This window comes from Phalacrocorax carbo, chromosome 1 (genome assembly GCF_963921805.1).
Source record: "Phalacrocorax carbo chromosome 1, bPhaCar2.1, whole genome shotgun sequence".
NCBI classification, from domain to species: Eukaryota; Metazoa; Chordata; class Aves; order Suliformes; family Phalacrocoracidae; genus Phalacrocorax; species Phalacrocorax carbo.
Genome location: NC_087513.1, coordinates 80,905,006 through 80,920,333, shown reverse-complemented (window position 1 = coordinate 80,920,333; position 15,328 = coordinate 80,905,006). Strand labels below are relative to the sequence as shown.

General features: G+C 45.2%; 1 protein-coding gene across 3 annotated transcripts; it reads left to right on the top strand.

Moving 5' to 3' along the window:
* The first annotated feature begins 566 nt into the window (after positions 1 to 566).
* PTHLH (parathyroid hormone like hormone) lies at positions 567 to 14,484 on the top strand. Of its 3 annotated transcripts, none has more exons than XM_064461984.1 (4): positions 567 to 1,141; positions 3,805 to 3,927; positions 9,518 to 9,940; positions 13,989 to 14,484. In XM_064461984.1, exons 2-4 carry the CDS (start codon positions 3,827 to 3,829, stop codon positions 13,996 to 13,998), a joined length of 534 nt encoding a protein of 177 aa, XP_064318054.1. In that variant the 5' UTR covers positions 567 to 1,141; positions 3,805 to 3,826; the 3' UTR covers positions 13,999 to 14,484. The 3 variants fall into 3 exon arrangements, with proteins under 3 accessions (XP_064318054.1, XP_064318062.1, XP_064318043.1); XM_064461992.1 differs by lacking the exon at positions 567 to 1,141 and adding an exon at positions 2,375 to 2,632; XM_064461973.1 differs by lacking the exon at positions 567 to 1,141 and having other exon boundaries at positions 3,297 to 3,927.
* The last annotated feature ends 844 nt before the right edge of the window (positions 14,485 to 15,328 follow it).

Below are 15,328 nucleotides of genomic sequence, written 5' to 3'. Positions count from 1 at the left end.
AGCAACCAGCCGCCGCAAGCGCCTCGCCTTGGCCGGGAGCCCTGCCGTAACCGAGGCCCCGGCAGGTGAAACCCGAAAAAAACCGGGCCTTTTCCCCGCTCCTAGGCACCGGACCAGCCGTACCCGTGGTGTCCCGTGCGCGGAGCGATGCTTTGGCACAGGTGTGGGGACGGCGCGATTCCCGTCCCCACACCTGTGCCGAAGCATCGCTCCGCCGGTCCTTCTTCTCGTCCAGCCTCATCCTCTCACCCTCCCCGAAGCCAGGGGACACCCGGAGCTGGCAGGGAGGAGAGGCCGGGGCCGGCGGGGTGAGATGCTGCAGGTGGCGGCGGGTCCCTCCCGGCTGCGCATCCCCCCGCTCCGCAGCCGACCGGACTCCATCGCGCAGGGAAAAAGGGGGGGGTGTGGGGGGTGTGTGTTAAACCCTGCTAGAGGGGATTTTTCATCCCGTCCTGCCACGGAGGAGGGCTCAGGCTTGCGGTGAGGCTAGGTACCGGGAGGAGTTTGCTCACGGGTTAAGCATTTGTGTAGGTGGCAGGAGAAAAAGCGCTGCGCCGGTTGTTGCAGATGACAAACAGGCTGGGGGGTGGGGAGGGGGGAGGGGGGAGGAGGGTGGGGAGGGCATGGTATCATGGTGTGATAGTAAGTCTCCTAAACGGGTTTGGCACTGCTCAGTTCCTGCCATATTAGCAAAGCCATAGTTGGGATGTGTTTTTTTTTATTTCCCCCCCCCCCCCCCCCCCCCAAGCCCACTGAGGCAGAGATGAGGCAAACTCAGCCATAGGAAGGTGGTTAGTGATGTCACAAGTTTGGTCTTTTCAATAAAAGCAATAGAGAAGGGTCTCCCTCACTATATATATTAGGAGAAGCTTGTGTTCCTCATAATAAAAAGAGCAGCAAGGGAGAAAAGCACCTGCTTTTAACACCCTTTATTTAGCACCAACCTGTTGCAGGCAGAATAAAACTCTGTAGGGCTGGATTTCTTTTGAAAAGTATTACTTTTTTGATTTATTTCACTTTTTTATTTTTTGTCTTTTTCTTAAGGATAGAACATAGGTTTGGAAGCGATTGCTGAGAAGATCAACCACTGTTGGCCAGGGTGATTTCTGAGAGGCACAGAGGGCTGTAACTCAAGGAAAAGGTGAAGTAATAAATTGTGAAGAAACTTCAGTATTCCAAGTTTATAAAGGCTATTTATTTTTCCTGAGTCTGTAAGGGTTGGGTTGTTTGGGTTGGTTGTTGTTTTTTTTTAATTTCTGGGGGAGAGGAAATTCTAAAAATATTTGATGGACGTTGTACCTTTAACATCAGCAACAGACCTATGAGTGAGGGGGGCGGCTATTTTCAGGGGATGTCACAATTATTTTTAATTAGTCGAAAGGGCAGTGTAAATCAAAGAAGCCTATTAGCTGTACATTTTAATATATAGCCTACCAGGTGCTCAGGGAATTTATTTACAGCATAAACGATTTAATGTTTTCAGCGTGATTTCTATTTCAGCTCTTACGCTTTCGGTTTTATTTGCCTATGTGGTATGAAATTTGGCTAAGGAGCTGGGCTTTTAAATCATGGCAGCAAGTGTCGTTAAACGCAAAATAACCCGCAGGTAGAAAAATGGTTCGCTTTGCGCCTAAACTTTCTCCAGAAAGCCTTCCGTAATACGGGGAGTGGATGTCAAGGAGCAACCGGCCGGCACACCTCGGTGTTTTGTTGCGGCTTGTGAGGCTGTTGGGAAAGGATTTGCTGTAAATCAGGCTGTCGGCGTCAGAAACCGGCGACCCCTCCGTACCCGGGGGCAGCGGCGCTGCCCGACGGCGGCTCGCTCCGCGGGGGCGGAGGGTTTCAGCGGGGCTCGTACCGGACCCCCGCGGAGGCTGCGCGGTCGCGGAGGAGCTGAGGGGTCCCGGGATGCTGCCGGGACGGAGCCGGCGTCCTCAGGTGTTCAGTCCGCCCGCCTGGGCAGGGCCACGGCCCGCGGGAAAGCCCGGCCTCCGCCGTCGGACGGGAGTCCGGCTTGCAGAGCGTTTCCCTCTCGAAGAGCCGCCGGGGGCTGGGGGCAAGGGGCGCACCAACCCCCCCGGCTCTCGCCCTGTACCTGACTTCGTGACGGCCGGGGGCCGTTCCTCGCCCGGGCAGGCTGTGCGGAGGGGCGCGTTGTGTTACCTTCGGGGTTTACACGAGTTTTTTCCTGGGGTGGAAAAATTGGGTCCCTCCGGCGGGGGGGGGGGAGGGGGGAGTGCGGAGCTGCCGGCGGGGCGCGGGGGCGGCGGTCGGTGGGTCCCCGGCGGGGCGCAGGGGGTTGCCCGCGCTCCGGGCGCCGGTGCCGCCGGTGCTGCTGATGCCGCCGGTGCCGCAGCCCCGCGCCGCTGCCCGCCTCGCACGGCAGCGCAACCTGACACAGATATTCGCAACGCCCTGGCCAGATTGACGGAGGGCGAAGTGGAAGGCGAAAGAGGGAGAGGAGGAGAAAACTTTCCACTAATTTACTTTTTTGGCGAGGAGCGCCTGTGTTCATCGACGGCAGGTCCTTCCCCCAGCCCTCCCCCTTGCCCCCCGCCCCCCTTTACTAGCGTGCAATTAACATCATTAGGAATCAACCCTCCAGCTAATAGGGGAACTGCGACGAACAACGGTAGGTGTGTGAAAGGAAAGGCGGTAACGATCCCAAGCTGGGCTTTTGGGCTCGGTCTAAGAAGTGCCCCCACTGATGGGGGGGATCGCCCTTTCCACTGTGCCACGGCAGGGGAGGCGCTGACCTAGGGGTAAAGACAAAAAGGGAGAGATGGGGGCAGAGGGGGGAGGGGGAGAGAGAAAGGCCCTGCTGCAGAAGATGCGGAGGGCTTGGCCGGAGTCCTCAGGGTCCGCCGAGTGCATGTGCCGTCGGGTGTTTCCCTTTCTTCGCTCCTTTTTGATTCCGGTCCCGGGAAGCGCTGATTTCTAGCCTCCTTTTTGGCTGTGGGTATCCCGCCCGGGCTCTCGCTGTCTCCGCACATGTTCCTAGGGCGCCATCTCTTTGCAAAACCTTCCGTCCTCCCGCAGGTCTCCCAGAGGCTGCTTCGGAGCGTGTGAACATCGCAGGCTCCAGCCCAATCCAACCTGCGGAGCCAAACATGCTTCCCAGCCCCTGAGCTACCCGGGCTACCGCTCCTCTTAGACCTCTCGAGCTCCCCAGCTAGGCAGCGCTATTTGCTTGAGTTGCCTTTCCTTGCCACAGTTGTGGACCCAACTTTCAGGAAGCAGAGGACGTGAACCTGACTTTTTTTTTCAGAGGTATATTTCAAGGCAGATGTAGAGATGCATTCACCCCTCCTCCCCCTCATGAATCTCTGCTTCTGTGTGTGTGTGTTGAGGGGTGGGGGGCTGGGTGTCTTTACAGAGAAGAGGGCAGCTGAGCTGGCTTTTGGGATTTTTTCCTTATCTGCAAAGAGGGCTTCTGTAACGTAAAGCCCTGGGACAGCAGCTTAGCGGACTCGATTTGTGCAGGGCTCAGGGAGACAAATGGCTCAAATACGAGCTAGATGATTTTTTTTTTTTTTTTTAACTAATATTGAGAGAGATCTCGCCTCCGGGCAGCGAGAGACAGGGAGGGAGGGAGGGAGGGAGGGCAGGAGGGAGGGAGGGAGAAGCAGACAGCAAGGAAGGGAGAGAGACGGAGCAAAGTTTGGAAGAAGTGAGCCGCTGCCGAGAGCTCAGAAAGTTTGTTTTTCCTTCGCAACCTCGGAGCTGGTAGAGCCGAAAGCAGGAGCTGCTTGAGGACGGCGCTGGCGCATGTGTCCCTCGGGACTGATCTCCCTTTCCTTGCAGGTTTTAAGACCCGGAGGATACAATGTTCACCAAACTCTTCCAGCAGTGGAGTTTCGCAGTGTTTCTGCTGAGTTATTCCGTGCCCTCTTATGGGAGATCAGTAGAGGGGATCAGCCGCAGACTGTGAGTTTCTCTTTTTTTTTTTTTTTTTTTTTTCCCCCCCCCCCCCCCCCTCGCTTGGGTCCCGGTGCGGGTGGGGAGGGGGGTGGCGGGGCCCCCCCGGCGGTGCCGGCGGCGGGAGCAGCCCGGGGCGGGGGTCGCCGCCTCCAGCAGCGCTCCCAGCACGGCTCTGCAGCGGAGAGGCTCCGGGTTACCTGCCCCAGGTGCTCACCAGCGGTGTCTAAGCGATAGGCAGAGGCGTCTGGGGCAGGCAAAGGGCCCTTTCCAGCTGTCTGAACTTATAAAGCCTTTGGGAAGGAGATGTTAAAGCTGAAGGTCTCTTCTTCCGAGGGGAGCAGCAATGCAGCTGCGCTTGCCCAGCCTGCGCTACTGCCCGTGAACCTTTCTGCCTCCTGGGAGGGTCCCGTTTTATTAAACTGCTGTTATGTTACACTAACTACCACCGGCACTGGCAAGGAGCCAATATTGATAAGGGTAGGGGAAACAGGCAGTAGTGAGGGCCATCCTGAATCTGAAGTACTGAACAATTTATTTGGATTTCTGCCACTTCAGAAAAAAAAAAAAATCCAAAGGGATTCCAGTATCTGACTTGGAGGCAGAAGCATATTCTTTGATAAATGATAATGTAACTTAAGAGAGTCTGTTCAGGAAATGACCTTTTTGCTCCTTCCAAAGTAATCAGCGTGGTTTATACTAATATCCCCTACGCAAAGTGCTGAAGAGAAACCACTGGGCTGATGTAGAGGCAGCTGTCGCACACATCTAACTCATTGGCTTTCACTGGACTTGCATCAGATTTTCTAAGGAAGAAACACTTCAGTCATACTGTGGAGGGGCTGTATCTAAGTTCAAAAGGAAGTCAGTTTGGAGGAAGAGGTTTGGAAAATCCAATCACAACTTGTAGGGAAACACGACACAGCAAAAAATTTCAGATGGGTTTTCCTTGTAACTGTTTTATTACATACGTAAGGACAAGATCTCCACATAGCGCTTCCTCTGCCATTTAAGCAACAGAAAAATTCCCCCAGGTGAAGTGACATCAGACACACCTAAACTTTGGCATCAGGCAGACAGCTATTAAAAATCTCCTACAGCAAATTGTGTAGAACATGTTATTGCTGATAATGTTACAGTGTATTCTTCCCAGCCCATTAATGCTTAGCAGTTTTGTACTCCTGCAAACTTGTTGAGCTTTTTGTTGAACAAAAAATTGTTGAGTTATTTCTTTCAAGACCTTTTTATTCTGGTGGGATAGAGAGAAACCAAACTTCAGTTTCAGAAATAAATTTAAAAAAGAAAATATTTTAAGTACAGTCAAATGCTGTATTTCCTTGGCTAAGAAACTCCGACCTGGATCTAAGCCAGATTTGTTTTTTAAAAAGTTAGATTTGCTAAGAAATACTCTTTCTCTTTTTGAAGCTAGAGTTGTTCTAACACTTGTTTCTAAGGGTCAGGGTTAGAGGTCTTCCCAACATCCCTTTTCCATCCTGACGGGGAAAAAAGTGAAAGCTAAACAGTCAAAATGCATTTCTCAGCTCCCTCTTTGCTATGGCATGTAAAACACACACAAGAAACCAGTTAGCTGTCAGTTAGTGGCATTCACGTAGTTTTGTTTGTGGGTACAGCACAAACACAGACACCACACTCAAACATGTGTCCTGTTTTAATATCACCACAAACCATTCCTAGAGTTAATGGTTAATAACTCACTTAAGCCTAGAGATATTTCTTTTCAGTGAAAGGCTTAAAGCAGTAGTGGATGAAAATACTGAAGCACATTATTATAGCCATGCAAAAATAATCAAAATGACAGAGGCCTGGTTCTACAGACTTTACTGAGGCTAATCTCCTGTGGAAAGCAATAGCAAATTGACCCAAGAAAAGATTGCCAGGCATATTATCTATTATAATTTCTAGCTTTAGCTACTAAAGAACTTCTGAGAAACCCAGTAATGCCTCAAAGTGAAATTAGATATTTTTATCAGCATACCCAGACACTGCAACATCATGCCCCCAGATCTGTTCAAAATATTTTTCCTAACACTGAGATAGGTTCAGCAGCTTTCACTCCCTTTGGAGCCAGGGGCAAGGGCACTCAGTCTTGCAAAATCCAGGCAGAGAGCTGACTGAATCCTTTCCAGTTATTTTGCTGAACTTATGATCAGACCCAGTGTAAATAGTCAAGGATAATAACAGTTAAATAAGAGCAGCTCTGAGACAGAAAGTTGTCGCTCGAAAAATGTTGCCTCTCAGTGATGCTAGATAACCAGTGGGAAAAAAAAAAGAAGAACGTGCCTGAAAAGAACAGCTTATCCAGAAGTCAGAATAGTCACAAGTCATGGATTTCTACTGTTTTCCCCATGTGACATTAAGTCTCATATGTGGATAGTGTACTTGGATACAGTAATCACTTTGGACACTCCAGTCAAATACAAACCATCAACACCCTTCTCTCAAAAGCGCCTACCACATGTAAGCTTGCATTTATTGCACTTGGTTTGGGGTCAGACTCTTTTTCCTTGAATGAGAGATGCATTTTATAGAAGGATGGAAGGGACCTCTAGCGGGTCATCTTAACCCTAACAGCCTAATATGTTTTTACATACTGTACCCAATGTATGAATGCAATCATCCCAGCTTCCATTGCCTTCCTACTCTGGGGAGGGGGGGGAGTGTGAGATATTGCTGATATCTCCATTATGAAGCATGTCTTACATCAGCCTTCTTGGGCAAGTATTTTTTCCTGATTTACAAACACAGGAGTTGTTTGAATCACTGAGGCAGAAGGAGGCAGAAGGTCAAAGAGATAGGTATCTACCACATCTTCTTTGTTTTAAGAAGATTTTTGATCTAGAGCATACAAAGGAAATTGGTAGGCAAAATGTAATCCTGAAGTCTGGCTGAGTAATAAAAGTCATGTGAAATGTAACACTACATAATGTTATACAATCATCTGGAATAGCAGAATGTTATTTGGGGCCAGACTTGATGCTAAATATCATACAGACATTTAAACAGAAACCCACCCTCTTTGGCACACTAACCCCTCACACGTCAATCCCTGCATTATTTTGGAAATGCATACTCACGCAAGATGTAGATCTTGTAATGCTCTTTGACTGCCTTGTGTGTACTGGAACCAAATCTTTAGGTTTCGGCTCTGTAAAGTGGAATAGCTTTTCAATCAAGCAGACTTTAATAACAGACTTTAGAGATTCAAGATTTTGTCACAGTGGGTAAATTGACCAAATACACATTACAGGATTAAGGCAGCTTTAGGCTGTCTGTGATAAAAGGAATTATCCTTGGTAGTTTACAAGAGACAGTAGGAAAGCTTTGCTCATCACGAGACATACTGTTCTAGACTCAGTAAAGCACTGAGATTTTGTATGCTTTTTATAAACTAGAAGAGTGAAAGGAGAACTGCATTTCCCATGTGAATATCCTGGGAAAATAGGTTACTGAAGCTAGGAATGTAACGTGAGCCACAATGGACAGCTTGACTAGCAGCACAGAAGCATGCCACTCGGAGGAGTCCAAGGTGCTAGTTTTATTAGCATACTTGCAAATCAGACTGACCCTTAATGAGAAGGTTGTTAGAGATGGCTATTGGAGAGCTTTAGGGAGTGCACTGGTCAAAAAAATTCTCCTGGGGGAGACCTTGAGCTTGCATTAATGCTCACAGCTGCACTGAAGAGAATGAAACAATATGGGTTCAGCTCAGCATTATCATATTGCAGTTTTGTTTAGGGGCATTGGTATAAAATACTTCTCCTAAAGCCTGAAGTCATTCAAAACTGATTTTGGGACGCTTAAAACATAGATGGTGTTTGGTCAAATGTGCGCTTACAGACCTGAGTATACCTAGGCCTGATTTTAAGCAAGTATCCCTACTGTATCACTTCTTGCAAAAACAACAGTCATCTTTCAGTCTCATTGCGGAGTGGGGGAAAGCTGCTGTTTGAATTTTACACTGAGTAACAGAGATGTAATATCACATGAACTCATCGCTTGAACCCAGTACTCAAAAAATGCATCTCTACACAGACAAAAATGAAGGAGATGCTCTTAAAACAGTGTTACTTGAAGCTGCCAGTTTCAAATAGCTCTCCTGTTGACCAAATCACAAATCTAAAGAGTCTGGCTGAAGAGACTGAGAAAGATAAATTACCAAACACTCCCAATCATTTAGCATACTATCTTTGGCCACCACATTTTGAAACCTGGTACAGTAGCAGGATAATTAGGGATGGGTCGGAAGGAAGGAATATTCACTCATGGTTATGTATCTTCTTCCATTTCACCCACATGCAGAAACAACTTCTTATCCAGCTAGCTGACCAAATGATTATAAGACAGGCAAGGCAGTGAATTCATTTTCTTTGGACACTAAGAATCCAGTCACATGCAGTACCCTGATGCAAGACGAGAGGATACATAGCCAATCTCAGCACACTGAAGTAGGGCAATTGGAAGGATAAACTGTATTATAGCATTCATGGGAACATAGCTAAAATCCCAGCTTGCGCTCTTTCTGTGGTTCACAGTGCAGCTGTGCGTCTATCCCACACCAAGGAAAAAAGCATGTATTTTCTCACGGTTATTTATTATCCAGGTGCCACTTGTATCTTCTTTCCTCGGATGTTTCATACCTTCTTTGCCAGTACATCTCTAAAAGACAGATAGCTAACCATATCCCAGTTCCTTGAAAACAAGGCAGAGGTTAGTGAACCAAAAGGTCATGAACTCTGGAAAAGTACCAGAGACCCTCTCAAACAAATCAGGATGCCCTTGAAGAAGGTCTAGTGAAGAAGGCTAGCATAAAACTCAAAGAGCACAGCAGACAAGAAATTTGGCCCCAAAAGTTCACGCTTAAAGGCATACTAGAAAGGCATCTAAAACTGTGGCCAAGCAGTAAAGTCAACAGGAGTGGCTGAGGCTCATCTCTGCTGATGCTCAGGCTGCTGCCTCTCTGGATAGCTCATTATAGACTGAAATGCCTACATTTTAGGCACCCAAATTCTAGCATTTTTCCACTACGGTCCTGCAATTGCACTTATTTAAATTTAGAAATGAAATGTACTTTTATGTATTTATTTTTGGTTTTGAAGTACATGACTGAGCAGAAGAAAATTGTTAGAATGATATTGTATAAACACTGCTTCCGGCTCCAGTACAAGTACTTGTTATTCCCTCTCTTGCTTGACTGCAGCGTTCCATTATCTGACCCTTTAGTTTTCCTATCTCTGACAGCTGCCTTCCTGCTTTTACTGCCTGAAGTGTGATAAATTAAGAGTTGTAGTGCTTTCCTAGAATGGAGCAGTGACTAATCCAACTCCAGGTCCAGTGGTATGTGATCAGTCAGCTGAGAATTATTACCCGCTTAGGTCTTTCCCTTCTCTGTAGGGAGCAGGTACTCTGAGAAGCAGGACTTGCTCCAGCGGCCTGACTTAACTGGATGTCTCCAAGCCTGAGAGCTGGTACACAGTCGCTGTGGCCACCACTGCCAGAGGAGAGAGGATCTCTGCCAAGTACTGGGCAATAACCAAATCCTGAATGTTTTCTTCCCCTCTTCTCTCCTCTCTTTCTTTAGCAAACGGGCTGTATCAGAGCACCAGCTATTGCATGACAAGGGCAAGTCAATCCAAGACTTACGAAGAAGAATATTCCTTCAAAATTTAATCGAAGGTGTCAACACTGCAGAAATACGTGCGACTTCGGAGGTTTCACCTAACCCTAAGCCTGCTACCAACACGAAGAACTACCCTGTCCGGTTTGGTAGTGAAGATGAGGGCAGATACCTAACTCAGGAGACAAACAAATCACAGACCTACAAGGAGCAGCCCCTGAAGGTATCAGGGAAAAAAAAGAAAGCAAAGCCTGGAAAACGTAAGGAACAAGAGAAGAAAAAGAGGCGAGCCCGCTCGGCTTGGCTGAATTCTGGCATGTATGGAAATGGTGTGACCGAAAGCCCACTCTTGGACAACTCTGTTACTACACATAATCACACTTTAAGGTAATTCTGCTATATCCTTTTGGGGGCCATACCATATATTTACTGAAATTGTTAACTTTTGGTGTGAGAGGCCAAGGCCTTGCTCAAACCTGGAGTAGAGCACACCTTTATGCTCGTAACTGGGCAGTGGCTTTTCAAGCAGCGCACAGTCTCAAGGTGCTTTCCAGGGGTAAGTAAGTACCCTTTCCACTTTGCACTGGTGAAAAAGTCTTTCTTTCCTAAGACAAACAATTCAAGTAAACCACTTACTGCCAAAATGAGCTTCCTGAAGCTGAGTAGTAGGTAAAGTTATTTCTGCACAAGGAAAGCACATCATAGCCGTTAAAATTTCCTTTCCTGTTTTAACCGTAGTGTCTCTCATGTCAGATCTTGGTCCCACACTTGGGCCTCAGCAGATTGAAAGCTTTGAGTTTTATTTAAGGCTCTGCATCTATAAAACAGCGAAGTTTTCTTTCCTCCCTCTCAACACCTTCCCTTTTTGGCAACTTTCCTACCCTTACTTTACAGTTTTTCATTTTACTGTTTAACCTTGGGGGAGAACATGGAATATTTCTCTCTTAGTAATATCTGCAAACAACGCAGCCTAGCTTCTCACCATAAAATTTTCCCTGCCATTAGGACTTTTTAATTCAGCTCCATCTTTCTGCCAGCTTGTGAAACAATTACCTTGTGGCTGAAAAACATTGAGCATTGTTTTTGGGGCGACACATTCTCCTCTCATGTATGACAATGAAGAATTTTCAGGCGGTGGTGAGCTGGAGACTTCAGTCTAGGTGCCCAAGCAACTCATCTGCTTGCAGTCATCTCAGCTTGAGTTGAAATCTGCACACTTGCAGACAAAGCCAAGGAGTCCACTCCTCAGTTCTCCTCAAATATTTGCATTTTCAACAGCAAACCCCCCACCATTTTCTCTCCTCCTCCCCTTCGCTTTGGCAGAATAGAGACATAAGAGAAGTGCCACTTGCTCACAGTAAATCCCTTAGAAAGAGACGCCAGCTGTGGGATTTACTAAAATCCAGTCTTGGGTTAAGTTTTACAGGCCACAGTTTTCAATGTGCTCCATCACCTCAACTTCTGCTGGCATCTACATGAATTACCAACATTTGGGGCTAGGCATTCGGTATCCCTGACTGTAAACCAGTTGGCGTGGCTGTAGCAGTTAGTAGCAAAGTACGAGCGGCTGGTTTGTCTCAGCGCCTTAGGAAAGGCACACCCTGGGACTCGGTCAGGAGTTGCCTGATGTTTCAACAGGTGTTAAGGAATTGTGGTGGACAATAAATAGCACCTGTCTTTGGCACATAGGAATCTTGAATGTGGGGAAAAAAAACATTCTAGGGCATTCTGAGTGTTATTTCTTGTTCTTACAACTCTGACTTTGGTTGTATATCCAATGGGATATGTAAAAGAATGACAGGTATAACACTGTTGATTTTCCTGAGTTCAGCCTTTGAGTTCAGCCTTCCTGCTGAATTCAGCCTTTCTCTTTCAAGTATGGTTGGATGCCTGAAGACAGTCAGCTTTACTGTGGAGTCCAGACTACTGAAGGCAGTCCAGCTTTACCTTCCTGGTATTTCTGTCCAAGATACAGTATTTCTCCAGGGCAAGAAACAGATTCCTAAAGAGGACCTATATTTTAGATAATTCATTGAAGATGATTAAACAAAGGAAAGCCATAAAACAGGAAAACAAAATTCCTCCTTCACAAGCACAGAGCATTATATGCTGGTTTGGCTCTTAAGAAACTGCTAGTATATTGAGCTTGTAGTTATCCCAATCAGCTGGCAAAAGATATAATTTCTAAACTTTAAATGAAAACAAGTCCCATCTCCCTAACATGTAGTTTAGATAGGGGGAGTCAGGTTCAATGCAGTTGTCTATGTGGTTGTTGGCACAAGGTGGGCCAGCACTCATTAGATGGAGCGATGACAACATCTGAGCGAGATTCATTCCTCAGCTGTACCAGGCTGAATCGGGAACTTCTGCTCTATCTGCTGGTGGGGTACAAGGAAGGTGTGTGCAGACAGGATTTCCATATGCTACACCAATAGAAGCTGCTTTTGTAGCACCCCTAAGGCAAGTGCAGCTTAGAAGCAGCATCATTATTTTACAGTGAAGAAGTGGATATGCATAATACAGCAGGGCAAATATCAAGGAAGTGTAAAGACAAACTTTAAGCATGCTTTTCACTGTCTCCCTATGCATCTTTTCTGCTCAACACACTGAACTAAAATCCTTGTGCCAATTCCCTCCGCCCAATCTCAATCCCCAAATTTTTGGTTTAGGTCAGAAAAAAGACCAAAAATAATGTGCTCGCTAGATCTTTTGACTTACTACAGGAAATATCTCATAAAAGAAGCCGATCTTGCAAAATCTGGGACTAAATCACAGAAAGCAGCTTGCAAGTAGTCATTAGTAAAGAGCCCATCGTCAAGACGTAGCTTACTCCACTCTAAAACAAAACCTAAAATCCAAGCCAAACTGAAAATGTCACCCTCTTAAAAATAAGCATGTGTAGTGCAGACACACATATACAGTCATGCTGTACGAGTTGTGTGCCATTATTATACATATTGTAATATAGCCTGAATACACCCTAATATTACTAGTTAATTATTAAGGAGCTTCATGCTAACATTTCCATTCCAGGCACTAAACAGATTCTTTCTCATGGACACTCCAACTAGATTCTCATTCCAATTCAATTAAACTCTTATTACCTAATTTCCTAAGAAACCTTTCAAACAAGTAGGCTCCTTAATGTTAAATATAGTCTCCCTTTCAATAAGCACATTAAAAAAAACCCTCTTAAACTCTCAAGGATTTGCTTTTTTTTGTATCTCACACCCACACACGTCTGCCATGTGGAACGCTACCCGCAGCTTTGGTGATCAGTCCAACAACAGAACGAATCCTGCTCCATCCTACAGCTTCGCATTCCATCCTATAGCTGTTTCCCAGGGAACCAATGTGCATTACAGAAATGTGCTGTTCACAGGGACAGAAGGGGAAAAAGCCCAACCCTTCAGCATTTTCTGCAGCACTGCTGAGAAGTAACTTAAAATAATATTGTAGCATAGTAATATACTGACAGGATAGGAGCAGGCTCTGCTTTTGTTCTCATGCCTTCACAAGGAAGGGAGGTGTACCGAACTCACACCAGGGTGCCAGCATCCCTTAGAAAACTTCCAAATCTTAGGACCCTATACAGCTGACTGTTTCAGCTTTGACGGAATGCGACAGGAGTCAGAGCTTAACATGACAAGGTGCTTGTTTTCTTTCAGGACCAAGCTCTTTGGCTCACAGAGAGAAAATTTCAGGATTATAGTCTTTTAATTCATTCAAGCACTTAAAGAGACATGCTATCAAGGATCTGTTCACTTCAAGACCTGAGCAGCCTCTACTGCATAAGTACTGCATGTACTCGTGTACACAACAGCACAGAAACATATACCTCTGAGATAAACAGACCCTTGTCTAACAGGTGGTCTAACAGTAGGAAAGATAGCCCAAATAAGCCCTGTGGGACAGTTTTAGTCAGAAGCCTGGCATCCTACCCAAGTGATTAACACAGCAGGGTCATGACTGCCACAGTGTTCAATAAGGACTTTCTTTTTCTTATCTTCAAAACAAGTTTCTCATTTCTCAAACTGTATTTTTTCTTGTACTTTTAGCACTTGACATATTTATTATAGGTTGATACAATTTTTCTACCTTTAGCACTCAGGCATCTTCTTGCGTAAGGCTCTAAAGAGAACTAAAGCCCCTTCCTGTTGCTCTGAGTGTACAATATTGTGGAATAGATGGCCTCAGTGTCATGACAAACTGCAGATCTTTTTACTGCTTTGTACTGCTAGCTGAGTTGCATTGAAGGAAATATAATAGAGGTCTTGAAAAGAGGTCTGAAACTTAAACCAGCCCTACTATTGCAAATGTTTACTAGCAAGGCACACCCATTATTGTCTGCAGCACTCTAGCTATTAATTTTGTGTCTATGTATTTGATGTGAAAATTACTTTTCCTACTTTTTCTGTCCTTTTTTTCTTTGCAGGAGGCGCTGACATTTTCAGCAAGAGGTTTTTGGAAGACATATTGCAGTATTCTGTAATAGTGAACATATGGGAAGTATTAAAATATTTATTACCTGTAAATATTGTAAATGCTCAGAATAAAACTTTTTTTCCCCCATTGCTCTCTGAAACTGCACACTCGGTTATTGTGAATTTTCTTTTTTTTTTTCTTTTTTTTTTTTTGCTAAGGCTAAGACAATTATTATTGTCACATTTACCATAATTTATTTTGTTGACCGATGTATTTATTTTGTGAACGTATCTTGGTGCTGCTGACCTTCTATATTTTTTGTAACATAATGCACTTTAGATATACATATCAAGTACATTGATAACTGACATAAAATGTTCCTGTTTTGTGGTTGACTTCAATGAATGGCTTCATACAGTTGTTCAAACTGATTTTCCTTTGTGCATGTATAATAGCAGTATTTTAAAGTTTGTAAAGAATGTCTAATAAAATATAATCTAATTAAATCATGACTCAGAAGGAGAAATGTGTCCTTTAGGAATTTCAAGAGCAAGAACACTATTTTTTTCTTTACTACATTCGAAAATCCTTTTAAATTTAATGTGTTTATATTGGTTCAAGCTCCCACATTTTCACATTAGCTTTTACTTAAAAATCACTCAGAACATATTTTGTTCCAGTGCTCTATTTCAAATCAGCTAAGTTGCTGAATAACCTGGGGGTACTGTCATATAGCTCGGACCCTGCTGCAGGGAAAACACGATTCCCAGCCTTTCCACCCCACCAGCCCTGCAAAGGCTGAAGCATTACATCCTCCAAATGAGAGGATGTTAAAAGCAGCCCCATGGGATGCATCACTTACTACACCCTTGGAAGGTGCTCACATGTCACACCCCGTAGTTCTGTTCAAAAATAGGCAGATGCTCAGTGTCCTCGGCTCCCATCAACTTTACTCAAAGATGAAAATACCTACCACAGGAGTAGAGTCTCAGCTCTTTGTACTTTGGGACCACCTTATGTTAATGTGAGGGGAAAAATGAAAAGAGCGTTTCCTCGGTGAATATATAAAGAAAAGAAAAAATAGAAACCACAGTAGGTGACACATTATTAGGTACTTTTGCATTGCTTTAATAACTTTTCCCAACTCCCACCATAAAGATGCCTCACATGGCTCTGTTTCCAAAAAAACATCAGCATTAATTTTACTTCTGTCTTATACCCATAGATGATTGCAGTTAAGGGAGAGACCACCTTCATTACTTCATGGTCACTGGCTGAAGAAAACAACAGAAACAAATTATGAACTATCACTTTTTTTGAAGTGAACATATGAGTCTGGCTTCCTATCCC

Excerpts from the sequence above, each read along its gene's own strand:
- PTHLH (XM_064461984.1), top strand. The coding sequence starts at position 3,827 with ATGTTCACCAAACTCTTCCAGCAGTGGAGTTTCGCAGTGTTTCTGCTG. Across the intron at positions 3,928-9,517 it reads GAGGGGATCAGCCGCAGACT|CAAACGGGCTGTATCAGAGC; the intron begins GTGAGTTTCTCT and ends CTCTTTCTTTAG.